Below are 26,134 nucleotides of genomic sequence, written 5' to 3'. Positions count from 1 at the left end.
GACCCCCCCCACGCCACACGCTGCCGCACCCTGGGGCCCCCGCCTTCCACAGGGGGTCCTGGCCACATGCTGGGTCTTCAAAATACCAAGTTATTGCACTTTCAAAAAATACAACACATCTGTGGCTAAACCCTCCCCGGACCCCCCCCCACACCCCCCACTGCCCCTCCTGTGCCCCCCCGCCCCCCTCCCCGCCCCAACCCACTCCATGGCTTCTTGGCTAAAATGCTCCCTGCTCAGCGGTGCGCTCCAGGGTCTCTGGGCGAGAGAACGTGTTTGCAGAGAAAAAAAGCAAAGGAACAGACGCATGTCAAAGTCGTGGCTGCTGCCAGGGAGGGGGGCCGTGCGCCCGTCCGCCCCCCCCTCCCCGCCGCCCCCACCGCCCCCACGCGCCCCGTCCCTCTGCACCAGCTGGAATGGTCCCTGGAAGAGGGGGGAGGCGGGGCATCCGAGCGCGGCTCCCTGGGTCCGCCTGCCCCTTCCCGGGGCTCAGCTCCGGCTGGGGAAGCAGCCGTGTGGGTGGCTCGCCTTGTCTGTAAAAGTTTGATTTTGTTTCATTTTCCTTTTTTTTTTTTTTTTTTTGTACTTTTGTCATTTTACTTTTTTTAATTCTCCGAGAGGAGAGTCCCGAGGTACAGGTGCCAGGAGCCAGGGAAAGGGGTGGAGAAACGAAATGAACAACAATAAAAAGAAAAAAATCACTCCTCCCTCTGCACCCCGAGGCCCGCCTGCGCCCCATCCGCGTGGGTGAGCACCAGGAAAGTCGAGGGTCCAGCCGGCGGCGGCGGCGGCGGCGGCGGCGGCGAGCAGTCAGCAGGCCGACACCAGGCCCTTCTGGAAGGGACAGCGCCGCTTGGGCCGCGGGCCCTCCTCGTCCTCCTCCTCGTCGTCGTCGTCCTCCTCCTCCTCCTCCGAGGACGACGAGCTGTCCAGCGTCAGGTCCACCACGTCGGCTCCCGGCTTCCCGTTCTCAACACCGCCCGCCGCGCCGCCCCCGCCCCCGGCGCCCCCAAGCGCGCCGCCGCCGCCGCCGCCGCCGCCGCCACCGCCGCCGCCGCCGCCGCCGCCGCCGCCGCCGCCGCCGTTGACGTTGGGGGCGGACAGGAGCCCGTTGGCGTCCGAGGTGCCTGCGGGCAACAGGGAGAGGTGCTCAGAGCAGGCGCGCGGCGGCCGGTGAGGGGCAGGGGCCCCGGGCCGCTCCTCCGCCTCCACGAGCGCCACAGGGTCCCCAGAGCCCCGTCCAGGGCGCGGCACACGGGAGGCCCTCTAGCCAGAGCCCCCCCCCCCCGCCCCCCGCCCCGCCCGGCTCCGGGGGGGGGGGGGGGGGAGCTGACTCACCGAGCACGAGGATGGGGCACTGCGGGCTGCAGCTACGCTCCTTTTCGGCGCGGATCGGGCACCACGAGCCGTCCACCAGGTACTCGATCTCGTCAGCGTCCTCGCACTCGCTCAGGATCTTGGAGAGGAGCCTGGAGGGGCGAGGGGCTGACTCCTGGGCCGCTGTCTGCCCCCACCCCCCCACCCCCCCAGACTCAGGTGGGACGCTTGCTAAATAAGTCCCTTCCTTCTCTGCGGCAGTGGCTTCAGGACAGCACCCACCAGGGCCTGGGGGCCCGAGGTCCGGCGGCCCCGCGGGAGGGAGGGGCCTGCCCGCGCAGCACTCCGTGGGCCTACAGCCACCCCTCTGCCCCACGGCCCCCTGCCCTCCCGTCTTGGTCCTGCGCCGCCCCTCGCTACAAATGAGGCGCCAGGCGTGTACAGGCCGTGCACCCTGCTCACAGCCCAACCCCTCCCCCACCCCCCACCCCCCACCCCCCACCCCCGCCCCGGGAGAGGCCCTGGGGTGGGGCAGGAAGTAGAAGGGAGGCCACTGTGTTCCCCGCACACACGACAACACCCCCGAGAGCACCCACCGCGAGCCTGGCCCAGGAGGACACGCCCTGGCACTGTTTCACTGAGGTACTGCCAGCCAGACCCATTTTACAGATGGAGAAACTGAGGCCCAGGGAGGGGTGGGAAGCTCCCCAAAGCCAATGAGGCCAGAAAGCAGGCCGCCTGGGCTCCATTCCTGGCCCCGCCCCTTCCCGGTCACTGGGCCTCCGTCTGCCCACCTCTGAGGCCTATGCAGCGCCCACCAACTCCAGCAGCCAGGGGGGCCCACGCCAGGCCAGGTCCTGTACAGGGGACACACGTGCCGCAGTGGCAACGGGCCAATGTGGCCCCCAATATTTACTCCAGGTCAAAGCGGCACCTGCCTCCACGTAACTTCAACCACCTCAAACGCAATCACACAGGAGGGAGGCCCTTTCCTGCTCCAGGACACCCCCCGGGGCCACTCACAGACCCACCACCCCGGGGCCACTCTGTGGTGTCAACACAGCTCCGCCCGCCGTGAACGTCTCCACCGGAGCGCCCCTGTGCGCAGCCCGAGCAGTAGGAGTGCCTCTGGCTGGCTCGTGCCCCACGCTCCCTGTGCCCGGCTGGGGGTTCTCGGAAGGCAGAGTCTGGGGCAGAGTCCTTATGAGGACCCCAGCTTCACCCAGCTCAGGGCCAAGCGTGGGACAAAAGAGCATAATCCTCGAGGAAGCACATGAATCAAGGACCCCGCTTCCAGGAAGCCTCCCTGGCTATGCCCAGAGCCCGTGGGATGCTGGGACTGTGGCGTGTGGGGCACAGCCACACCCCCAAACCCCAGGCCCATCTGCCCCTGGAGCTGTCGGAGCTGCCGCAACTCGAGCCTGGGTGACCCGCTCTAGGCCTGTGGGGGTGGGGGGAGAGGCAAGCACGGGGCCACACAGCTGCCAGGCCAGGAACAGAGCAGCCATTCAGCCCTGACCCTTGTGCCCGGCCCCAGGGGCCTCCTCACTCCACCGCAAGGCTAGATGGCGTGGGGACACTGGGGCACGGCAGCTCCGCTCCTCCGGGGAGGGGAGCCAGGCTCAGAGCTGGCCAGACCCGGGTTCCAGTGCTGGCCCGGCCACCTGTGAGCTGGGCATGCCCAGGGCAGGTGACTGCCCCCTCTGAGCCTCAGTCTCCTCATCTGTAAGGTGGGGACGATCCAGGCCCACCTGCTGGCACGGCTGGGAGGGGTGGCTGGACAACAGCCCGAGGGCAGTGACCAGATGGAGACAAGCACCCCAACGTGGGGACGGACTCACGCCAAGCCCCTGCCGGCCGTGGGCCATCCCCGGGCCCACAGCATGCACAAATCCCACGCACACACTCGGCCCTCACGCACTGCCAGGCGCAGAGGGTAAGCACAGACCCAGCCTGGCGGCCGCATCTCCCCCACCCACCCAAAACCAACCCCCCCGCCCCTCCCCCAGCTCGGGGGACAGGACATGGTGTCCTGTGGGTGTGGCTGGCGCCTGGCAGGAGCTGCTCGGTCAGGTGTTGGGCTCGGTTTCTGGAAACCTAAGACCTGAGCAAAGTCTCCCTTTTGGGGAGAACGGCCTTTTCCCCTCACCCCCGTGGCCTGGAGGGGGGCTGACGCCGCCTGGGAAGAGGGGCACATGAGAGCCAAGACCAGAGTCGGGGAGACTGTGCTTCCCAGCTCTCCGTACAGACGGCGTACCAGCAGCAGTGCTAAATGCGGTGTGGGGAGCAGCTCTCCGGCTCGCGCAGCGGCCGTGGGACTGGGCTCTCGGGGTCCCTGCCTCATGTGGGGAAAAGCAGACTCCAGGTCCGCGGGGTCACAAGCAACAACCGACCTCCTGGGCCCAGAGAGCCTAAGCTAGCAGCCCCCGCCGGCACACAAAGGCCCCGGAGCCCGAGGAGGACATCTGCCTTCCCTGCGGCCAGGGCTTCCGAGCCACCCGCAGACCCCGGACAGTCAGGAGACCCAGGGGCCTCCGGAGTCGCGCGGCGTGGCCTCTCCTGCCACAGGGTGGGTGCAGGGAGGACAGGGGCTGCCCAGCGCCGCCCGGAGCCTCACCCGTCGATGATGAGCTGGTCGTAGGGGGCCGGCTTGTCGCACACGGGGCACATCCAGGTGGGCTTCTTCTCGTTCATCTGGAGGTAGAAGACGGCGTCGAAGCACTGCAGGTGGGCGCAGGTCTCTGCCCGGCAGGGCACCGACAGCCGCATCTTCACCAGCTGCGGGGGGGGGGGGGGAGCGGGTGGCGTGAGTGGCCCCCCGCCCCACCAGGCGGCCCCACGTGGCGGGCAGGTGGGGAGCAGAGGACGCGCAGCCCGACTCACCGGGCAGATGAGGGAGACCCGCACGCCGGTGGTGGCGATCTCGCTGTCGGGGTCCAGACGCAGCTTCTCTTTGACTGCGGAGAAGGGGGCGGCCGTTGTTAGCAGAAGGGACAGAGGCGTCTGCAGGGTCGGAGCCAAGATGCAGGCTTTTCCAGCACCCATGGACGCCGGGGAAGGCAGCGGCAAGCAGCCTCAACCCCTCCATCTCAGGGGGAAGACGGTCCACACACGGAGCACCCCAACATCCACCTCCCAGGATGACGAGATGTACGTTTTAGCTCCAGGGCCCAGGGCCCCGAGGGTCACCTGTGAAAGCGTCCTGGGCAGGGGCCGGTAATTTCGGACAACCTGGCACGCCAACGGGGCAGGCTGACCTGACAAGCCCCCTCTGCTGCCCGTTTTCACAGCCCACAGGCCTCTTTTGGAAGAAGGATGAAGGCAACCGACAGCCGCAGACGGGGCTGTTCGCTGGGACTGTGCGTCCTACACCAACCAGCCGAGAGGGCTCAGCGAGAAGGAAGATGGGCCGCTCCAGGATGGTCCTGGCGGCCCCATCCCCGGACACCCCCAACCCTGGCAGGGGCAGGAGCGAGCCCACGAGCACGGCCTCTCGGGTGACCTGAAGCCGAAGGCCTCGTGGAAAATGCCCACAACAACACACAAGGCCCCCTTCTTGCCGGTGAACACGGCTGGGAGAGAGACTGGAAGGAAATGCACGCGAGCAAACCCTGGGGCAGGCCCACAAGGAGGAGCACAGTCTCCCTCCCTCTGAACCCTTTCAGGCTCCTTCTGCGTTTGTTCTGCTCTCAGTGGGAATGGGGAGACTGGCTGACAGACCCCCAGAGGGCTCAGGGCAGACTGACCCTGGAGCTGCCCCTCCTTCCTCCATGAAACCCCTGCAGCCCCTCCTCCAGAAGCTTCCTCTTCCCTCCCACACAGGGTTGAGGGGGCCTGGGCCCACCCCTCTCCCCAATGTCCCGAAGGCCGCATCAGCCGTTCACACCTTCTCCTGAATTCCCACCTCAGGGCTCGCCTCTGTGGCCAAAACGCCAGTGACGGACTCAGGTGCGTCTGGTTTTGAGGAGAGGCCGCCTCCTCCGCACCCAACAAACAGAAGGTTGGGTGCAGCGAAAAGGCCACCGGTGAGACAGCTGCAGGACTTCCCGCGGCAGCTAACAATGCAGCAGCCAGCGAGCCAGCCCGCGGGCGGCTTCCAAGAGGAGACGGAACCATCGGCGCCACGCAGGGGCCCCAGCGGTCCCGCACACACCAGCCCCTCCAGCCTGGCGGACCCCCGCCTCTCCCAGACTTCCGCCAGACCTCTGGGTGCCCTGCCCCCGCCCCGTGGGCCTCGGCCTGGATGAATCCCGCCTGGCCCCCACGCCAATGCCTGCCCCCTCTGGTCAAGTCGGTCATTGTCCCTGCAGGGAGATGGGCAGGTGGGGGGCTGATTTTGAAGAAAGGGCTCTTCGAGGGAAAGGGAGGCAGTGAGGTGGGGTGCATGGGCGGGAGCCCTGCCACTCTGCGCCTCAGGGTCACCAATGGTCAGATGGGGACATCACCAAGTCCCTTGGCCCAGGACTACTGTGAGGATCTGGTGAGAAGGTGCAGTGACCAGAGAGGGTCAGTGACTTGCCTGAGGCCACACAGCCACCGCATGCACGGACACGAGACAAGAAACAGGACCGTCTTGGTGGTGGTTCACTTTCAATGCTCACTGTGTCCCCCCCACCGCCCCCAACACAGCTGGTCTGGTCTCAGGTTGGATTCCACCACTCCCCGGTACCTGCGGCTGTGAATCGGGTCTGCTCCCTCCCCCGTGTCCCTGGTCCCCACCCAGTAGTCAGAAGCATCAGCCTCCAGCACACATCCCCCAGGATCTTTCCCGCCTCGCTGCTGTGGGGATGACTCCCATGTGCTCACCCTGCCCACATGCCAGACCTGCCCCTGGCTCGCACCACACAGGCTCCCTGGGCTGGAGGGCCTGCCTCCCACGTCCCTGCCTCAGGGCTTCTGTGCCGGCTGTTCTGCTCCCCCTCCTTCCACATCCCCCGGGGTGACACACGGGCCCACCAGCTCACCCAGTGCCTTGCACAGCTCTGGATGCTTGACCCCAATGGTTTTCAACCTCTGCAGCAGTTCCGAAGAGGTCAGTTGCCGCACCAAGTACAAGGCCACGGAGTAACTCTGGGGACAGAGGTGGGGGAGGGGCGGTGAGGCCGAGGCAGGGCCTGCGGGGGGCGGGGGGGAGGGGAGTCAGCCCCACCCCACTCACCTTGCCGTAGTTCCCCCAGGTCACGGTGATGCGGTTGGTGGCCGAGGACAGGTACATGAGGTGGGTGAGGTTGATGGGGCGGCAGGGCCTCTTGGGTTCCACGCCAGGCTTATTGGAGGGGTAGTAGCCCTGGAAGCAGATGCGGGGGCTCACAGCTCGGAAAGAGGTTCCATGGTGCCCTCTCTGCCCCACCCCACAGTGGCCCAAGCCTGCAGGGGTGGGGGGGGGGAGGGGGACCGCGGGTGGTGGGGGACACTCACCGGGACCGAGCAGTAGCTGTGGTTGACCTTCACGGCGATGTTGGGTGGGTACTGGTCCTCCTGAGGGCCGCTGGTGTCTGAGTAGCAAATTCTGCAACAACAACATGGACCGTGAGGCCAGCAGGGGCTCTGGCCGGAGGGGTGGCCCTGAGAGGGGGGTGGGCGCAGGGCCGGCATGGAGGCCACAAGGGCCGTTTCTGCCCAGCAGATGCATCGCCGTCCTGGACCGTACAAGGGGCTCTCGGGGCCCCAGATCTGGTCTGAGCAAGGCTGGGCGGTGATGTGTCCGCAGGCAAGGACGGACAGCAGGAAGACAGGAGGGGCAGGCCTCCACCTCTGACCGGGTAGGACCAGCGAAGCCGTCGGGAGGGAGAGGGGCCCGACGGGGATGCACCTGGGGTGGACAGGGCAGGGCTACGGGCAGCGGGGCACGTGGGCAGGCCCAGGCTTACCTGAGGACGACCTGCACGGCCTTGATCCCGGGCTGCAGTTCTCTGCGCATGCCGAGGAAGCAGAGGGGAGGAGAAGGGGGGGTCAGTGAGGCAGGAGAGCACCCAGCATGGCACGCTGATCACTTCAGCTGCGCTAGCCGGACAGGTTCCACCTGCCACCTCCCATGGCAACCGGAGGTCTCTGGGAGCTGACTGAAACGTTCTCTCCTCTTTACTCACTGGTGACCTGGGCAGGTGACCTCCCCGTCTGTACAACTGAAGCGGGGGCATCCACACGGATATAGTTAATAGGTTGGTGGGTAGAAGCCCAGCATGTGCCAAGTGGGCAACAAACGGCTGCTCCAGACCAAAGGGTCTTGGACAGCAAACACCGGGAATGCCTCTGACCCTCGGCTGTTACGGCTCGGGGTCTCCATCAGGGAGATCCTGCCCTGGCAGGACCCCAGGCAGCGTCTGGGGCAGCTAGAGCCATCACAACAAGGGGAGTCCTGCCATCAAGTGGGTGGGGCCAGGGATGCTGCTCAGCCCCCCACAGTGCCCAGGGCGCCCCCCCGAAGAGGGATCCAGCCCCGATGTCAACAGTGCCAAGGGGAGCTCTGTTAAAGCGGGGACTGCGCATCAGAGGCAGTGAGAGCATGCAGACGGGGCGCACTGCCCAGTACACACGGCAGGTGCCGAGCACAGGGCGGGGGTGGGGCTTCCCCTCCCCCCACCGCGGAGCGCAGGGTCCACATCGGGTCTGCAGAAGGCTCCCCTAGCCCGGCCCTCTAGATGGCCCAACACCATGCTGGTCCACTGCCTGCCGCGGAGGCCCAGCAGGGGTGCAGGGCACAGCGCACCTGGAGTTCCGGATCAGCTCCACTTGCCTTGGCGTCAACGCAAAGATGCATGGGCTCTCCTGAAGCTTCTCGTTATTCTGTGGAACTAAACACAAAACTCAGGGTCAGGGTGATGTCTGGTCCCCAGTAAGGGGGCCAGCCACACCCATTTCCAGGGGCCGGACCCTCCTCAGACCCGGAAGCAGGGCACAGGAGGCTGAGCCTCACCCTGGCAGCCAGGCCTGTGGGATGGAAGCAGGGCCACTAGGGATGAGGGTGCAGGGGACGCCCAGCCCTTCCTGGTGCCACACCACAGCCTACGATTCAGGGAACATCCCTAACCCCGGAAGGGCCTCTTGGGAAGCAGCACACTTCTTAGCCCTCCGGGGTTCAAGGGTCTCTAAGGAAAACAGAAGCGCTCAGCCTGGGCACCTGGGTGGCTCAGTTGGTTAAGTGACTGCCTTCGGCTCGGGTCATGACCCCAGAGTCTTGGGATTGAGTCCCACATCGTGCTTCCGGCTCAACAGGGAGCCTGCTTCTCCCTCTGACCCTCTCCCCTCTCAAGCTGTTTCTCTCTCTCTCTCTCTCTCAAATAAATAAATAAAATCTTAAAAAAAAAAAAAAAAAAAAAAAAAAAAAAAAAAAGCAGCGCTCAGCTCACGGAGGAGCCTGCCGGGCCGGCAGGATGCAGTGGGACAGACTGCACGCCCTTGGGCCAGCTGCTTCCCCTGGACCCTGTAAGATGCCAACAACTCTGTCCCCACCTCACACAACTGTTCTGGGCACCTGGCAAGCGTGTGCCTGTCTGTGTGGTGCTCGGCAAAGGCCCTGCAAGGCACTGCTGGAGGGGACAGGGACAAGCTGGACAGAGGTCCTGCCTCGGGCATTCATGGCCAGCAGAGGAGGTAGGCAAGTGAAACAGCCCTGAACCTCCAAGTGCACAGAACAAGAGTCACGGAGCAGCCCGGCTCACAGCAGGGGACACAAGGAGGGCAGCGGGGGCACCACACACGGAGCCACACTAGCCATCCCGAAGTGCCCACCGGGGCGCAGAAGTAGAGCAATGTCTGCCAGGGGATGGAAACCATGGTGGTGACAAGCGGGCTCTTCACAATTATAACTGCATCGAGAACCCCAAGGGTGATCAGAAAGTCCCTTAACTAAATGAGAATATACAGTGCGCCAAAACTTGGGGGAAGCAGCTAACATAGTCGTTTGGAAGCAAAATCATGGCTTTAAAAGGATTCTATTAAAAAAGACAGAAAAAGGTTTCAAATGAAGGCCTTGCATTTCCTCAAGAAACTAGAAAAAAGCAAATTAAAGCTGAAGTTAGAAGAAAATTAAAAATAGAAAGTCAGCAAGAAACAATAATCAGGCCAGCCTTCTTTGACAAGCTAACTAGAATAAACAATAAAAAAGACCGTAAGCACACCCACTGCCACAAATAAAAAACGGACAGTAGTGCAGGTCCTAGTCTTTTGGTTTAATACAGGAACGAAACCAACAACCTCATGGCAATAAATCTGACAATTTAAATGAAATAGACAAATTCTTCCAAAGTTGCAAATTACCAAAACTAGCACCAAAAAATACAAGAAGTTTGAGAAGCCCTTTATCAGTTAAAGAAGCTAAATTCATAATTAAAAACTTTTCCACAAAGAAAGCTGCAGATCCAACTGGTGAGTTCTACCTAATATTTAAGAAACTGTATAAACTTTTATGAACTTTCAGAAAATAAAGAAGACAACAAGTAACTCACTTTACAAGGCTGACGCGACCCTGATACCGAAACCTGACAAAAACGTATCAGGAAAAGAAAGTTACAGATAAACATCCCCCACGAACACAGACAGAAAAACCCTTTAGAAAATATCAGCAAATATCCAGGCCCTTGGGATTTAGCCGAGGAATGCAAGATTGGTTTAAAACCTCTACACAGGGGCACCTGGGGGGCTCAGTCAGTTAAGCGTCTGCCTTCGGCTCAGGTCATGGTCCCAGGGTCCTGGGATCGAGCCCCCCATCGGGATTCCTGATCAGTGGGGAGCCTGCTTCTCCCTCTCCCACTCCCCCTGCTTCTGTTCCTGCTCTCGCTGTGTCTCTGTCAAATAAATAAATAAAATCTTAAAAAAACAAAAACAAAAACAAAACCAACCAACCACACTGAAAAGCCACCCGATCAGAAGACTGGATGAGACGTGGCTGGCAGGAGCGAAAGCCTCTGGGGAGGGCAGGCCGTCTTGCACAATCTGCCAAAATCACCAACACACAACGTGGACACAGCGGCCCCTCTGTTCTAAGAGCCACAACTGCAGACATGCTCCCACACACAGGATGACTGAGGCCCACGGACAGCCATTACTCAGAATGGTTTCCAACGATGGCTGACGACCTAAATCTATGCCCACCGACCTGGTCTGGTGAAGATGCACTCCGGAGCAGCTTACAAAGGAATACTACGCAACCCTGACACAGACAGCGAAGGACCCAGAAGCTCTTCACGCTCTGATAAGGACGATAAGGAGTAACCTCTGAGATGTTCTTGCCAGGTAAAAGCAGCTGGTGCGGGCGGGTGTGCATCACACCCGGACTCGTGTCACCGACAGAGGGAAGGGTCTGCATAAGTGCAGGTCTGCTCATCTGCACAAGAGACATCTCTGGGTTGGGAGCCCCCTGAGAATCGGCCATAGTCACTGCCTCAGAGTGACTGGGAGAGGCTAGAAGCCAGCTTTCTTTGTACTGCCAACCCTTCCAACAGTGGTGTGCATGCTGTTCCTATGAAGGGCTGGAGCATAAATAGTTTTGGTTTTGGTAAGACACATGGTCTCTGCCTCAACGTCTCCACTCTGCCTTGTACCACGAAAGCCACCAGGGAGAGTAAACAGACAAATGGGTGTCGCTGTGTGTCAATACAGCTTGATTTAGGAAAAAAGGCTGCCAATGAAATTGGCCCCTGGCCCTAGTCGGCCAACCGCTGCTCCAGAACCTTCTGAATTCCAAACCACAACAGCAGGTAACCTATTTAAAAAGCAAACATAGGGGCCTGGGTGGCTCAGTCGTTGGACGTCGGCCTTCGGCTCAGGTCACGATCCCAGGGTCCTCGGATCGAGTCCCGCATCGGGCTCCCTGCTCAGCGGCGGAGTCTGCTTCTCCCCCTCCCCCTGCTCATGCTATCTCTCTCGCTCACGCTCTCTCTTTCAAATAAATAAATACAAATCTTTTAAAAAATAAAAATAAAAAAAAAAGTAAAAAGCAAACACAATTCGGATTTGAAACCAGCTCAGACTCAGAAGCCATACCACCAGGTTCATAACCCAGCTCTGCCTGGGGCACACATCCCTACCTCCACCCCAGGCTGGGTGCCTTCCGTCCCCGGGACCCAGTTCTCGGGGCGCAGAGCTGGGCATGAGGCTGGAGCTCAGCAAGAGGCTGCTGCTGTAACCACCAAGCTGCCGCCACCAATTCACGCTTGTTTGCCGAGTCCCTGTGCGGTCCTGGTTGGCACCCTTGAGGAAGGCCGTTGAATTGGGGGGGGGGCCCACAGGCCACCTGTAGACATGCCCAGACCTGCCCTAAGAGCCAAAGGGCAATTATTTCCAATGGGACAGGGCGGGGGGGTGGGGGTGGGGGTGGGGTCTCACCATACCCAAGCTGCGCTGCGGGCGACTGAGCGAGAAGCCGATCCCACCTGCTGGCCAGGGAGCTCCGTCCCCAGAAACAAGGCAGGCAGGTGAGCGGTATCATGGGAGGCCAAGAGTCTGGGGGCCCTTCCACGGCTCCCCCTCCTAGATGACACCACCGTGGGGACAGCGTTCACATTTTCTGCTGTGCCATGGGCCCCGGGTGGCTGACTTCCCTCAGGAAGCCAAGTGGCCAGTGGGAGGTGAGCCGCCCCCTTGGTCAGGACACAGCATACCCTACACTATAGGAGGGGGGTGGGGGTCCCCCAAACCCAAGCCTCCATCGTCCACTGCCAATGGCAGCTCCACCTTTTTGGCTGTTCAGGGTTGGGCTGTGGGCAGCATCCACGACTCTCGGCACCCCCTGACCCCCCAGCATCAATTCCCAGTTGGCTCCAATTTCGAAACACACTAGCGAGGTCCCTCTCCCCCCACCCTTACCCCTCCGATCAGTACACTGACCCCTCAATGGCCCCCTGGCTCCCCCGAGTTCACCGCCTGCCCCTTGAGGGATGCTGTCCCCACCCCTAGTGGCCTTGATTCCCAGGCCACCTGCTCGTGTTCCCCAAGTGCCAAGAACATCCTGCCTTGGGGCCTTTGCACTCAACATCCCCTCGTCCAGAACGTTCCTCCCCCAGCTACTTAGATGGCCCTGATGTCTCTGAGGTCTGCCCAAACTCCACCAGAACGACAGACTTCCCTGAGCGCTTTTCTTTAAAAACTGCCAGCCCCCCCCCACAGCCCCCTGCAATCCTGGTACTGCCTGTATCTCCTTGCCCGCTCGGTTTTTAAAACTTTTACCTCCTAAGAATCAACACAATTTCCCAGGGTCTTTGGCTCGACATGAACACTGAACCAACCCCAAAGTACCTCTGCCGTGTCACACAGGCTGCCACAAAGCCACGAGGGCCCCGCGTGGGCTAGGACGAGGTATCCACCCCAGGCTTCAGAGTCCCCCAGGGACTAAACGTGGGGGAATCCCCTGCTCCCAGGCCTTCTGGGAGGACTGGGAACCAGCCTCTGGTTCAATCCAAGACACTAACAAAGGAGCCCAGCGTGACCATCTCTACCCTGGCTGCCAGGCCACCATGCAAACCACCACCGGCAGAGAACACGATACGGGGGGCATGGGGGGAGGGTAAAACAGTAATTAGGACATAGCCACTGTTCTGGAGGATCACACATGCAAAAAAAAAGAGGGTGGCAAGAACAAGCCCAAACCTCCAACAGGGGCCTAATCCTATTTTCTACAACACACACACAATTTTACAAAAGTTTAAATAAGAGGCAAAGAAACCGGGATCTCCAATCAGTCAGAGAGGCCTGGCCTCCCTCCCACTAGTCTGCAGCCTCCTGCACCCTGGGGCCTCAGAGAAGGATCAAGGCCCGTCCTCCAGGCCAATGCCCCCAGACCCACATAAGGTCCCTGACTCCGGCCCCGGCTCTCCAAACGCGGAAGTCAAGGTCTAAGAGATGGTGTGGGCAGTGCAGGTGGTGCTAGGGGAGGAGATGGGTGCAGGGGGCCTTGCCAACAGCAGGGAGCAAGCAGGCACCCACCCTGGGTCAGGGGCTCTGGGCTCACACCCCAACTCCTCCAATCACAGGGGCAGAACTTGGGTGCCCAGACCCAGCTGGCGGGCTCTTGACTTGCTACTCCTGAGGTCATGGGGATGCAACAGGGTCACACACTGAAGGACAGCCGGAGAATGCTAGTTCTCGGTCATTCTCACGGCAGCTCCCTGGCTGCTTCTCAGCTCCCAGACTGGGCACCTCCTGCCCCGCTCCGCACTGTGGATGCAGTGAGGGAGTGAACCAGTCCCAGGCCCAGATGTTAAAGAAGAACACCTACAAATGAATAAGCCACGCCAGGGCTGGGGGCAAGGCCATGGAGGGGGAGAGGGTGGTGACGAGAAGGCAAAGGCAAGGAGGAAAGGAAAATGAGCTTCAGGTTAGGTGCCTCGGGAGGGAAGGGCCATGTGGTGGTCTGAGCAAGTGTGACGGACAGAAGGTACAGCATGTGCAAAGGCCCCAGGGCAACACGGCCTGGTGTTTTGTTTTGTTTTTTAAAGATTTTATTTATTTGACAGTGAGAGCGGGAACACAAGCAGGGGGAGGGGCAGAGGGAGAAGCAGGCCTCCCGCGGAGCAGGGAGCCCGACGCGGGGCTCGATCCCAGGACCCTGGGATCACGACCTGAGCCGAAGGCAGACGCTTAACCGACTGAGCCACCCAGGCGCCCCGTGGCCTGGTGTTCTGGAGGAACAGTGAGGGGAGGGGAAGGGAGAGAGCGGAGCGGAGGGGAGGGAAGAAACCAAGCAGAAAAGTCAGTGCGTCACGGGAGCGCTCGGAACAGAGGGAGGACAGAACCAGACGGCTGTTTTAAAGAACCCCCTCCGGCTGCTGGCGGAGACTGGCAAGTGGGGGGAAGGAGCCAGGGAGACGGCTGGGCGGGTGGGCGGTGGGGGAGCCCTGCCGGCCCCTGGAGCTGGGAGGCCGGACCTGGGATGCCACGTGACCCCTCCGGCCCCCAGGGCCCGGGGAGGGCGCACGCACCTGCGTGTGAGCCCCGCCTGGCCCCTGGACGGCACGCAGGCCGCCCTGCCTCTGCGCACCTCGGGAGCTAGCACCCACCTCAGAGAGGACCCCAGGAAAGCTTACCAGATCTTCGACGACCCCGAAGCCCTCGGGACGGTCCAGCCGGCCCCCACCCGCCCCGTGGCCCACCCACCTTGTGTTCTCCGGCCTCGCCCTCCCTCTCTCGTCTCATGCCGCACCTCGCTCCAGTTCCCGAGCCCTCGCTCACTGCCAGGCCTGGGCCTGGGACATACTTCCCTGCTCCTTCCTCTCTGTCAGGCTTATGGCTACTCACCCCTCAGGTCTGGAACGTGGCCTCCTCCAGGAAGCCTCCTGCCTGCCACCTCCCCACGAATGCATCAGCAGGAGCTCGCGGCCCTGACCGCCCCCTAGGAAGCCTGCACTCCCCAAGCAGAGCACTGCTCTCCCGGCACCGTTCGTTCACCTCAAGTGCAGCTTCCCGGCAAAACACGCCAGCTGGGGGACCCCACACCTCCCTTGCTGCTTCGGTGATACCAGCCAAAGGCCGGAGGAGGGACACACGTGTGCCCTGCACAACGGGGCAGGCGCTGGACCAGCAGCCCCCAGCCAGCACTGGTGCTGGCCACCCCTCGGGGCACGGAGACAATCAGGAGACCCTTCGGAGTTGTCATGACATGGGGTGGCTCCTTCACTTCGCAGCAGCAGGGACCCTGCCCCACAGCCCAAGACGCTGACCACAGGACAATGGCGAGCCTCACAGAGCAGCACTGCATCAGGTCGTGTTTCCTTCCTTCCGCCCGCAAGTCTCATGATGGCCTCTCCTTTCTCCCACGCACCCTGACGGGGCTCGGGGCCTCCTCAGTCACACTCCGGCCGCTCACACCCTGGGTGGCTGTCAGATGCCCAGTGAGCCCCCAGCTGCAGTGGCATGCCCAGGACGGTGTTCCCTGGCCCCCCTTGGAGTCTCCTGGGGTTGGGAAGCAAGTGCCCCTCTCCTGGCTGGGATGGGTGGCACAGCCAGGCTCTCTGAGCTAAGAAGAGGCCTGAGGTCCAGGACCTTCACATGCTTCAAGATGGGTATCTCCCCACAGGAGTGCAGGGCACTGATGACTCAGGGAGGGGTCAGAGTCAGGAAGACGGCTGAGCCGGCGGCCCCAGGGCCCCCTCCTCAGGATGCCGTGTGACCTTGCACCAGCTTCCCGACCTTTCTAGGTGCCAGCCAGGCTGGAGCAGATCATCTGTCTTCTAAGGTCCTTCCAGCTCCATTATTCTCCTCCCCTCCCCCAACCCAAACATTCCACTCCCTGTGATTTATGTCTCCTCTGCACCCGGCGCAGTCTCCATCCTGAAGCTGGAGCTGGCCGGCGGCTCTTCCGGGGAAACAGACCAGAGTGTTTGGACCTCATTCTGGTCAGCAGGTCATGGTCAGGAACGAGGGGGAAGGGGAAGCTGGCTGAGCCCGAGCCCCGTGAAGTGGCTCTTGGTCAATGCCAGCGCTGTAGAAGTCACCACAGGGAGGCCCCCAGGTTGAGGAGCGGGGGGCCAAAACTGCTGGTCCCGGAATAGAGGGGGCCAGACGCCCTCAGGACCAGACCTGTGCTCGACGAGGACTCTCCCTAGGAACCTAGCAGGCACCGGAGGGTCCCTGAGGATGGGAGTCCCAAGACAGGGGTACATTCAGGATAGGGGCGGGGAGTAGGTGGGAGCCAGGCCAGGGCGGGGTCAGCCTCTTTGTTCCGAGCTGCCAGCAGAGTAATTCCTGGTGCAGACAGGGGAGCAGACTCTCCCGGAGATCAGGTGACTGGGGTCCCCGGGGGCTCAGGGCAAAGTGATGCATTGTGGGGCAGGAGTGGGAGTGGGCCACGCAGGAAGGAAGCTCGTGGTCCAGGCAGGAGAGGGAGGCTGCTGGCCCTCGAGTTCAAAGTCACCTCTGTCCCCCGCCCAGTGCCAAGCCCGACTTACTGCTTCCCAGTGAAAACCCAGCCTCCTTATTACAAACATCACCCTTGAGTCCTCAGGAACCTGAACCATCAGCCTAACCTTCAGAGCCAGCCAGTCCCCAGGCCTCCAGAGCCTGCCAGAGAACCCCCGGGAGTAGGGGGAGAATGGGTTCCAACATGCACACGGGGAAGTCGGGAGGAGCAGACCCGGGGCGGGGTGGGGGCTGTCCTGGAGAAACTGAGGAAAGGGCCTTGGGTCTCCAGTGGTGCCATGTTAACCCCACGACAGGTGCTGTTAGGACAACTTACTCCCCACTCGGGGGCTGGTGACCAACACTGCCAGAGGGAAGGCAGGAGAGGGCAGAGACTCGGGTTGATATGGGGCCTTGGGACTCCAGGGCCTGGACCAGCAGCAACTCCTTCCAGCTTCACCGGAACCACAGCCGCCTTGTCCAACCTCACGAAGCTCAAGGGCTACAGGAAGGAGGAAAAGAGGCAGCTGCATCTCCCCGTTTCCCCGCAGCTAGGGCTGGACAGAGTGGGCTCGCTGGCACGGGGCTGGTGTGGAACTCTCCGTGCACAGAGGGGCCCCCTTGGCTGAGCAAGACAGGATGCTGAGTCAGCAGGGCAGGAGGGAGTGAAGCACGCCGCAGGGGGCATGGCGACCGGGGGCATGGTGGGGCTGTGACCTCTGCCACGGCATGCAGGGACCAACTCACAACCAGGGCCAGAGCCTGGTGTGCAGGAGGGGCTCGGTAAAGATGCAGGGGTTGAAAGGGAGATGTGGGTGAGGGGCTGCAGGGGGGCAGCTGGACCCACAGTACCGACGCGCGCTTGGGGCACCTCTAGGCCCTAAACAAGGAATGCCAGAGCGAACCCTTACAAGGGTGGGGGGCTCTGTTTGTTCCCTGCTGCTTCCCCAGGGTGGGATTCCACGAGCACCCACCCGGCAGGCCCTCAAGGGGAAGAAGACGGAAGAGGTGAGAATGACGACCAGAGGGGCCTCCAGGTCCACGTGGGCAGCCAGTCAAATCCGAGGGGCGCCAAGAAGCCCGTCACCCTAGACTTGCTACCTGGAGCCCTGGAGGCACCAGCAGCTGTGGCTGGAGGGAGCACGTGAGGCTGAGACCAGGCTGACACCCACCCTGCCCCATCATCACGGCTGCCAGTGAGGGGCCAGGGGCCTGTCCACACGCGGCGCGCCATCAACCTGGGGGCCAGAGAAATGAGCAGAAAGGAACCACAAGGCCTTGGCATTGTCTCCTCTAGTCCTAGCGGTGTCCCACCTCTTGGGAGCACAGCCAGCCTTCCCTAACCAGCTGGCCCGTGGTGATCGGCCTGAACCCATTGGCCAAGGCTGCTCCCAAGGCTGCCTACCAGGAAACAAGCCTTTTGTGGGAGGAAGGAAGGAAGGAAGGTCAGATCCAACTTCCAGCCCTTTTGCCACAGGGAGTCAGAACATGGAAGCCAGCGTCCCTGGAGGCGCCCAGTGATGCACGCCTCCTGATGGTCCAGGCTGGAACAGTCCCGGCCCATAATGTACAGAGTTGGTCTGTGTGACCGACGGAATGTGGAACACAAAATTAGGTCACTTCCAGGCGGAGGTCAAAGAAACGACGTGGCTTCTAGCTGCCCCTGCACTCACATATGTGCGCACACTAACCCTCCCACCACCCCCATCACTGGTTCCGGACGAAGCAAACCACCATTCCACACTGTGAAGACGCTTAAACAGTCTCCAGAGCCCGCATGCCAAGAACCAGGGTCTCAAGCCAACAGGCAGCAAGAGACCAAGACCTGCCAGCAGCCATGTGAGTGGGTGGCCCCCAGCCCTAGTCGGGCCTTCAGATGAGACAGCCCCCAGCCAACAGCCTAACGGGAGACCTCACCAGTGCCTGTGCGTCAGGACCGCTCAGCTAAGCCACTCCCAAGTTCTCACCCTCACAAGCTAAGTGCCTGTTGTGCTAAGCTGCTGCGATTCAGGCTTATTCGTGAGACAACCCTACAAATCGCTAATATAAAGATCCAGAGAAAGCTTCTATGCCTCCTAGGAGGGAAAGCCCCCCACGACCCCCTGGCCCTCGCTGCTTCCCGAGAGACACTCCAGGTCGGTGACGTGACTGGCCGCAGGCACTGGGGCAATGCAGAAGGTGGGACACCCCTCCCCCAGGGCGGTGGCAGACTCACCCAGCTCTGTGGGCTTCAGCAACTCGTCCAGCATGTTAAAGAAGGGCAGCTTCACCAGACGCACTTCTGGCTTGAGGGTCTTGGCAGGCAAGCGTCCAAGTCCATTCAAGTACTTCCCGTACAGCACGGGGTAGTCAATGTTGGGGCCCGAGAGGGGAGTCCTGGGCACTGTGCCAGCCCGGTCGTAGGTTGAGTGCATGGTCAGGGGGTCCAGGGGCCGGTGGGGCTGGGGGACAGGCTCTGAGCTCTTCTTGGCGTAGCGTGTCTCGTACAGCTCCTTGATCTTCTTGAACAGCTCGGGGCTACAGTCAAACTGGACCAGCTGGAGGGCCCGGGTGACAAGTTCGTGTTTAAGTCCGCTCTTACTCCGGCCGACAAAACCCAGGAGCATCTGAAGATCCGAGACTCGGAAACTCATCACCATGTTCTGGGGAAGAGCAACAACAGACACACATGCTCAGATGAGACCTGGCCAGATTCGGGGACTGCCAATGCAGCAAGGGGCTTCCTGGAGCCACCTGGGCCCTAAATTGGGGGACAGCGAAGTGACAGCCCACCAGGTGCTGCCTCGCCCTGCCCCCAGGTCCCCTTCACTCTAGCTGGCAGGAGGCGGCGGCGGCTTTGGCACCAGGCCCACTGGCCCAGGCTCAGTCCCACTTCCATGCCTTTGCTCAGGCTTCCTGCTCACCCTTCCCTGTGATGCCCCCTCCCAGCTCAGCCCTCCTCCCCTCCTTCTCCTCAAACCTTCCTCGGCATTGCCAACGCAGCAAAAGCTTCTGACCGCCCCCCCAACACACACCACTGCCTTCTATTTTAGGTTCTCTTTTCCCATCTTCAAGCCTGAGAGCATCCCCAGGGCAGAAACTGGGAATCTTGCTTTACCCGTAAACAACCTCAGCCACTCCCTAGCCAAGAACACTAATGGTCTCTCTGACCCTCAGTCTCTTCGTCAGGATGACAGGATCCACTTCGTAAGGATGTGGGAAGGACCAGATGAGGTAACATACGGAAAGCAGAGTAAATCAACGTTGGCCACAAACATGTTTTCCCTTCAGTCTGGAGGATGGTAGCCACGATTTAATACTAATCACCTGCCAGGGGCTGAGCTGCACATGCAATCATATACTTAACTCTGATTCTTCAAACAGCCCTGCCAGGCTGGGGGGAGCTCCACGTTATAGCCAAGATTCAAACCTAGGCCTGACTCTAAAGCCAGGGATAATTTCTCTCTACCGCACGACGAGCGTCCACATGGAGCTGAGCACAGGCGAGCATCAAACGTCTGCTCATCATTCCAGCAGGCCCTCTCCACCTCGACACCGTGGACGCTGGGGCTGCATTGTTCTCTGGGGTGGGGCTGTCCTGAGCACCGTGGGGTACTCAGCAGCATCCCTGGCCTCCACCCACTCGATGCCAGGAGCCCCCCCAAAACCCAGCGGTGACAATCACAAAGGTCCCCCAGACACTGCCAAGTGCCCCCTGGGAATAGGATTGAGAACCGTGGGTCTGAGGGGAAGGCTTTGGGAATCCGGCAGCCCCAGAGGCTGTGAAGTGAGCTGTGGCGAAGTGATGAAAGAGGTCTGGCAGGGTCCCTCCAACTCAATCAAGCCAAACACGAGAGCTCAGCTGATGTTTTCCTTGGGGCGGCCTGACCATGGCCTGCCCTCTGTGAGACCCTGGACCCCAAGCGGAGGGACACTTCCCCATACGCTACATGAGCAAAGCGTCCTTGAAGGATGGATGCACCAGCAGGGTTTCAGGGCCACTCACACTGAGCCCCAAAGCTGGCCTGTGTTGAATGACACAGGTGGTGGGTAAAAAAAAACTTCCAGGGGAATGGGGAAAACAGGTACAAGTGACGAGGGTGTATACCGAAAGCTGGCGGGCACAGGGCAGGACAGCACCCAAGGAAACCAATAAAGCCCTTAAATTCAACTTGAGAGTCTGACAGTTGGAGGTGGGTGGGAATCCTGCCAGGGTGTTTACGTAGCGGCCCCAATGCCAGAAGGCTCTGGTGTTTCCCGTTTCCCGGCTGTGGAAGGGTGAGGCGTGGAGACTGATGGGAGCCCCGGGTTCCCGGTGGGTCCTCCGTCAGGCCTCTCTGCACCTTGGGCACCTCATCTAGCTACGTGGGATGGGAACCCTCTAAGATCACTCCCAGCCTTACACCAGGCTCCAGCTGATGGCGGGGAGGGGCTGTCGAGGCACAAAACGACAGAGACAGACGTGTGGAGCTGCCCTGTCCTGCCTGCAAAATCTCAAGAGAGAGCCCTTTCCTGCTCCTGCACTACAGACGTGGAGTGTCCGCCGCATGCCAAGCATGAGGGCTCTTCCCACGTGGCAGTGGCAGGGTCCATCGGAGTCCCAAGGGCACTTCCTCCCACTCCCACCCAGCTATCTGGGGGCCTGGGGACCCTCACATCCCAGCACACGCCCTGCCTCGGGACCAAAGCAGTGTGCTGGCCTTCAGAGAGCCCGGAACGCTTATGAAAACAAAGACTTCACCTTCCTTGGCCTGACTTCCTACCTTGAGCAGAGAAAATAGGCTTGCAGACAAGATGTTTCTTCTGGAAGAGGCCCAAGGCCTTGGAGGGGAGAAGCGATGTCATGTGAAAGCTGACTGCCCTCCATGGAGCTAAAGGCAGGTGGGCTTGGGACGCCGAGTCTGACCATACCACATCTTCTAACATCACCCCGCCCCTGGGAGCACCCTGCCCCCGCCGAGGCCTAGCCCTTTCACCAGGTTGGACACCCGGATCTGCCGCACGAGCATCCTGGGGCACGTCCCTCAAGCTGCCATATGTTCACGACTCGGATTTCTCAGCAGCTGCCACCACCAAGGAGCCTGCCCTTGACACTGGGAGGGGGGACAGCGTGAGAGGGGCACAAACATTCAGGAAGAAGCCCCAAGCGCTTTGCAAATCACTTCCTGCCATGGCTTCATCCTACCCCGCCTGCCCCTCAGATCTGTGTTTATAAACAGCACCAGGCCCCAACGGCTTCCATAGTCTCAACTCTGGGCTTGTTTGGAGCTGCGTGGAAAAACATCAGCCTGGATAGAGCTGCTGGGCTTAACTTAATCAGTCTCGGGTACAGGTTCCTCTGAACGTGGGGAAAGTGAAGGTCCTTATCTCCAGGAAATGGGAGATCTGTGCAAAATGCTACCATCCCAAGGGGTTCCCAGACTACCTCTTTCCCCAAGCCCTCTCAGGGGCCTCAGGTGAAGAGTCTGATTTCCAAGTTTACCAACAACCTCCCCTTTGTTCTCCCCGCAGAGCAGCCAGTTTTGTACCCCAAAAGACGAAATCTCCAGCTCCTAATACAAAAGGTTAGGTAAGCACCTAAAAGAAGAGAACACTTCAATGACACGTACGACACTCCACAGTGACAGCCAGAGACTAAAGAAGAAAGGCTCCCGAGGCTCAGAGCAAGCTGTGCCACTGAACGGAGGCTCACATTCTAGAGAACTTGAAAAAAGGGTCAAGTTGATTTAATTGGGGTGGGGGGCCCCAGCCACCAGAGGGTCAAGTAGAGTTCATCAGATCATATTTCAAGGCCCTGGATGGTATAAAAGAATTTAGTTCCTACCCTCTGGTGCGGGTGGGCGTGGGGGTGGGGGTGGGTGCCCGGGCCCAGAGTCACAGAGTGACACAGCCCCATGGGACCACTGAATTTCAGGGCTCCAGGGGACTTCGGGCCCACCCACTGCCACCTTGGGCTTGCAGAGTTCAGACTTCTGCATCTCCAGGGGAAGTCCCAATTTCTCAAAACCCTAGAGAAGGGCAGAGTGTGTAGTACAGGCATTGAGGGGGACGCTCCAGGGGGAAGGGAGCTCCATTTCAGATCTCCGCAGGAAGGGAAGGGAGATGGAAGGAGAGAGAGGAACAGGAGAAAGAAAACATTTACAGGTCAGGACCCTGGGGAGGGGAGACCAGCGGGGAGGGAGGGGGAGGAGCCTCTGTCCAGCAAAGGTCCAGTCCCCCACCTCCCTGCCACCAAAGACCTTGAGTAAACTTCTCAGGGAGGAAAGGAACAACCCTAGCGTAGTTCAGGGCAAGGGCTCTGGAGCCTCACCGTTGGGGAGGTACCTGGAAGAAGGTACATCCCTGAACAGGGATGGCACCTATGGGATGTGGAACCTGAACCCCAAAATGGAGTATGAGGGAGAAGCACTGAGGGCACTGAAGAAAGAGGTGGGGGACTCTCCATGGATCAACACAAGAAACCAGCAAAAAAAGAGAGGGAGCGTCAGAAGCCAGAGCTGGGGTGCATAAAAGGATCTAAAGCAGGGTTTTGGGAGCTGTATGGAGGAAGTATGATCTTAGTAGCCTCACTAGGGAGTATAGGGGAAACTTAGTATGGGGTCTGATCTTGCTAGTGTGAAGTTTAGAGACCCCAGGAGCAGAGTCCAAAACCTCACAGATGCTGTCCGGAGGATAAAAAGTGGGAGGAAGGCAGAGCCCAGGACCCAAGACTGAAAAGAGTTAGGAAAGATTTGAACAGAGAACAGGGGTCAGGACTCCATCCCAGGCGGGAGAGCAAACTCGAGTGACACGGTGCCCACTCCGAAGGCGAGAGAGATGGTGTCAGGAGGGGGGCGGGGCTCTGGGACCAACGCGGGCCCTGAACTAGGGGTCCAAACTCCAGCCCGGGGTACGAACCCCAAGAAAACACTGTGGGGATGCTTCAGGATCCTGGCTCATCACCCTGGATGGTGGAATCGGTGGCAGAAGGGTCAGCGGACCCTTCAGAGCAGGGAGTCGCCAACCCCAGCTGGCCTGCTGGGTGGGGAGGCTGAAGACCCAGATGCCAGCCTTCGGTGCCACGGGAGGCGAAGACACTCCCCCAGGCCAAAGAGCAGGACCCCGACTCAGGGCGAGGAGGGGATGAACAGTCCAGCCCGTCTTGCTGTCCGGGGGAACTGTGCCTCTAGCCGGGAGGCGCGGCCCTGTCCCCGTGCTTAAGGAGACTGGACCCTAACCATTCGGGCTGTGGGGGGGCAACCCCGCCTCAAGCCCGAGAACCAACCCCCAGCGCGAAGGCTGGGGAAGGGTTGGGGGGCCCCGCCCCCGGCCTCCCCGCCCCCCGCCCGCACCCGGCGCGCCAGGGCCAGGGGCGGGCGAGGGGGCCGGGCGGCGAACCGCGAGCTGGCCGCGCCGTAGGGCCACAAGCGGAAGGCGCAGACCTCCGCCCGCCGCCCGGCCCCCGCCCACTCTCCCGCCCGCCCGGGCCGGCGCCGCCGCCGCTCACTCACTTTGGCCTCCACCAGCTCCGCCGCCATCTTGGCCACCAGCGTCCCCCGCGCCGGGAGCCCCCAGCCGTCGCGTCACGTGACCGCCCGCCACTCGCGGGCGGGGCTGCCGCGGCAGCCAATTAGAGCCCGCGCGCCCGCCCCCCCCCCCCCCCGGCGCGCGCTGCTGCGCAGTGCGCAGGCGCATGCGACCGCCGCCCGGGCCTCGGGCCAATCAGGGCGGCCCGACACCGCCCCCCCCACTTCTCCCCCGGCCACCACGCCCACCCCTCGCGGCGGCTGGCTACTTAAAGGAATACGAGCCCCGCACAGGTGGGGGCGAGTGCTGGGTCTTGTGTGGGGAGGGAAGGAGGATGGGAGGGGGCGGCGGTGACAACAATGCAGCCAGGTGCTGCGGTCCCCGCGCTGGGCGGCCAGCCAGGTGCGCGCCCGGATGCCCGGCGGCGTCGGGGGAGGGGACGGGTGCTCCACCGCGGCGGTGGCCAGCGCGTGCAGCCGGGCGCCCAGCCGCCCAGCACCGCGCAGCCCCGGCGGGCCCGGCGCGCTGCACATCCGGGTCCTGGCGCGGCAGAGGGCGAGCGGGCGCGGCGCCCCCCGGCGGGGCCCCGGCCGAGGAATGAGGCCCTTCTCCGCAGCTTCCCGCGGCTCGCTCTGCCCCGCCCCTGCGGGCGACCCTCTGCCGGTCCCGCCTCCCCACCCACAGTAACCTTTGGAATCTGTGCTAACTGGAGCCTCCCCTGCTCTAGAGCCCTCGTCGGCTCCCCAGCGCCCGCGGGCAGCGCAGCTCCAACTTGCTTGTGTCAAAGGCGGGAGGCGAGAGGACAAAAATGTGTGTTCCAGGCGCGCCCGGCTGGCTCCGTCGGGAGAGCGTGCGACTCTGGATGTCGGGATTGTGAGTTGCAGCCGCACGTTGGGGGGCGAGTTTACTTTAGAAATAATTATTATTTTTAAATTTTGAAAAATGTGTGTTCCAGGGCTCATACCCTGAGTTCATGATTCTCAGGGCAGGAATTAAGAGAAATTTAAGGAAGCACCCCAAATAGCTCAAAGTATGTTGACTGATTTAACAGAGAGAGAGAGAGAGAGAGAGAGAGAGAGAAAACACAAGCAGGGGGAGCGGCAGGCAGAGGGAGAGGGAGAAGCAAGCTTCTGCTCAGCAGAGAGCCCAACGCCAGACTCGATCCCAGAAGCCTGGGATCGTGACCTGAGCCGAAGGCATACCCTGAACCGACTGAGCCATCCAGGCGCCCCTGTTAGCGTGATTTTTAAAAAATAAGAATGCAATAGGGGCGCCTGGGTGGCTCAGTCGTTAAGCGTCTGCCTTCGGCTCAGGTCACGATCCCAGGGTCGTGGGATCGAGCCCCGCATCGGGCTCCCCGCTCAGCGGGAAGCCTGCTTCTCCCTCTCCCACTCCCTCTGCTTGTGTTCCCCCTCTCGCTGTGTCTCTCTCTGTCAAATAAATAAATAAAATCTTAATAAGAATGCAATAGAAAAAATTAATGATGATGAAAACATCAGAATTTTTAAGAGTCCAACTCTGCAGTTACGCATGACCTCACTGACCTCACCCAAACCCTAATTTTACAGGGTTTTTTTTTTTTCTTTAAGATAAGATTTTATTTATTTGTCAGAGCACAAACAGGGGGAGAAGCAGGCAGAGGGAGAAGCAGGCTCAGGCTGAGGAAGGAGCCCAATGGGGGACTCGATCGCAGCACCCTGGGATCATGACCTGAGCCAAAGGCAGAGGCTTCACCGACTCAGCCAGCCAGGCATCCCTACAGGGTTTGTTTTATTGTTATTACAATTTTTAAGTTTTCCGAACAGTTTTCAGATTTGCAAGAAATCGCAAAGATAGCACAGGGTTTTACCTGGCCTTCCCCCAGCTTCCCCCAATGATAACGTCTTCCATAAACACTGTGTGTTGTCAAAACCAGAAAAGTGATGTTGGTACAATACAGTCCACTCAGGTACAGATGTTTCGATTTCTCCAGCTTTACATGTACTTTTTGGTGGTGGTGAAATCTGATCACACATGTAGATTCTTGCCACTATCATGGTTCTAATGGTTTAAGGTGCGATTGTGATACTATGGCTGTTTTATTTTTTTTTAAGATTTTATTTATTTATCTGACAGAGAGATACAGTGAGAGAGGAAAAATAAATTAATCTTAAAAAAGATTCCCCCCCCAAAAAGAAATATCTTTGGCTTTGCAGGACACATACAGTGTTTCTAGCAACTGCTCAACTTTGCCTTCATGGGGCAGAGCTGTGGACTATATGCAAACTAACAGGCATAGCTATGTGCCAATAAAACTTTATAAATACTGGTATCTGTATCTTAGAACTTTGTCATTGTTATGAAATATTCTTCTGTTTTGTTTAAACATTAAAAGATAAAACATCTTTAGGGGCGCCTGGGTGGCTCAGTCGGTTAAACGTCTGCCTTCGGCTCAGGTCGTCCTCAGGGTCCTGGGATCCAGCCCCGCATCCGGCTCCCTGCTCAGTGAGGAGTCGGCTTC

At 60.6% G+C, this 26,134-nt stretch overlaps 1 protein-coding gene across 4 annotated transcripts; it reads right to left on the bottom strand.

The window, feature by feature from the left end:
• Positions 1-179: 179 nt before the first annotated feature.
• PIAS4 (protein inhibitor of activated STAT 4) lies at positions 180-23,743 on the bottom strand. Of its 4 annotated transcripts, none has more exons than XM_027582920.2 (12): positions 23,619-23,743; positions 18,365-18,791; positions 16,487-16,651; positions 8,027-8,111; positions 7,188-7,229; positions 6,736-6,826; positions 6,476-6,604; positions 6,282-6,387; positions 4,201-4,274; positions 3,935-4,095; positions 1,339-1,469; positions 180-1,127 (listed from the first exon to the last, which is right to left on the bottom strand). In XM_027582920.2, exons 1-12 carry the CDS (start codon positions 23,643-23,645, stop codon positions 811-813), a joined length of 1,755 nt encoding a protein of 584 aa, XP_027438721.1. In that variant the 5' UTR covers positions 23,646-23,743; the 3' UTR covers positions 180-810. The 4 variants fall into 4 exon arrangements, with proteins under 4 accessions (XP_027438721.1, XP_027438722.1, XP_027438725.1 ...); XM_027582921.2 differs by having other exon boundaries at positions 8,054-8,111; XM_027582924.2 differs by lacking the exon at positions 16,487-16,651 and having other exon boundaries at positions 8,054-8,111.
• Between the last annotated feature and the right edge of the window lie 2,391 nt (positions 23,744-26,134).

This window comes from Zalophus californianus, chromosome 1 (assembly GCF_009762305.2).
Source record: "Zalophus californianus isolate mZalCal1 chromosome 1, mZalCal1.pri.v2, whole genome shotgun sequence".
NCBI lineage: Eukaryota > Metazoa > Chordata > Mammalia > Carnivora > Otariidae > Zalophus > Zalophus californianus.
The sequence above is the reverse complement of the archived record's forward strand: the minus strand, read 5'-3'. Positions and strand labels throughout refer to the sequence as shown.

Coding starts and splice junctions, on each gene's coding strand:
- PIAS4 (XM_027582920.2), bottom strand. CDS start 23,645: ATGGCGGCGGAGCTGGTGGAGGCCAAA. Junction 8,112..16,486: donor CACCAGCCCCCGAGTGGGGA/GTAAGTTGTCCT, acceptor TTTTGTGTTTAG/TTCCACAGAATAACGAGAAG. Junction 6,388..6,475: donor CCTGGGGGAACTACGGCAAG/GTGAGTGGGGTG, acceptor CTCTGTCCCCAG/AGTTACTCCGTGGCCTTGTA.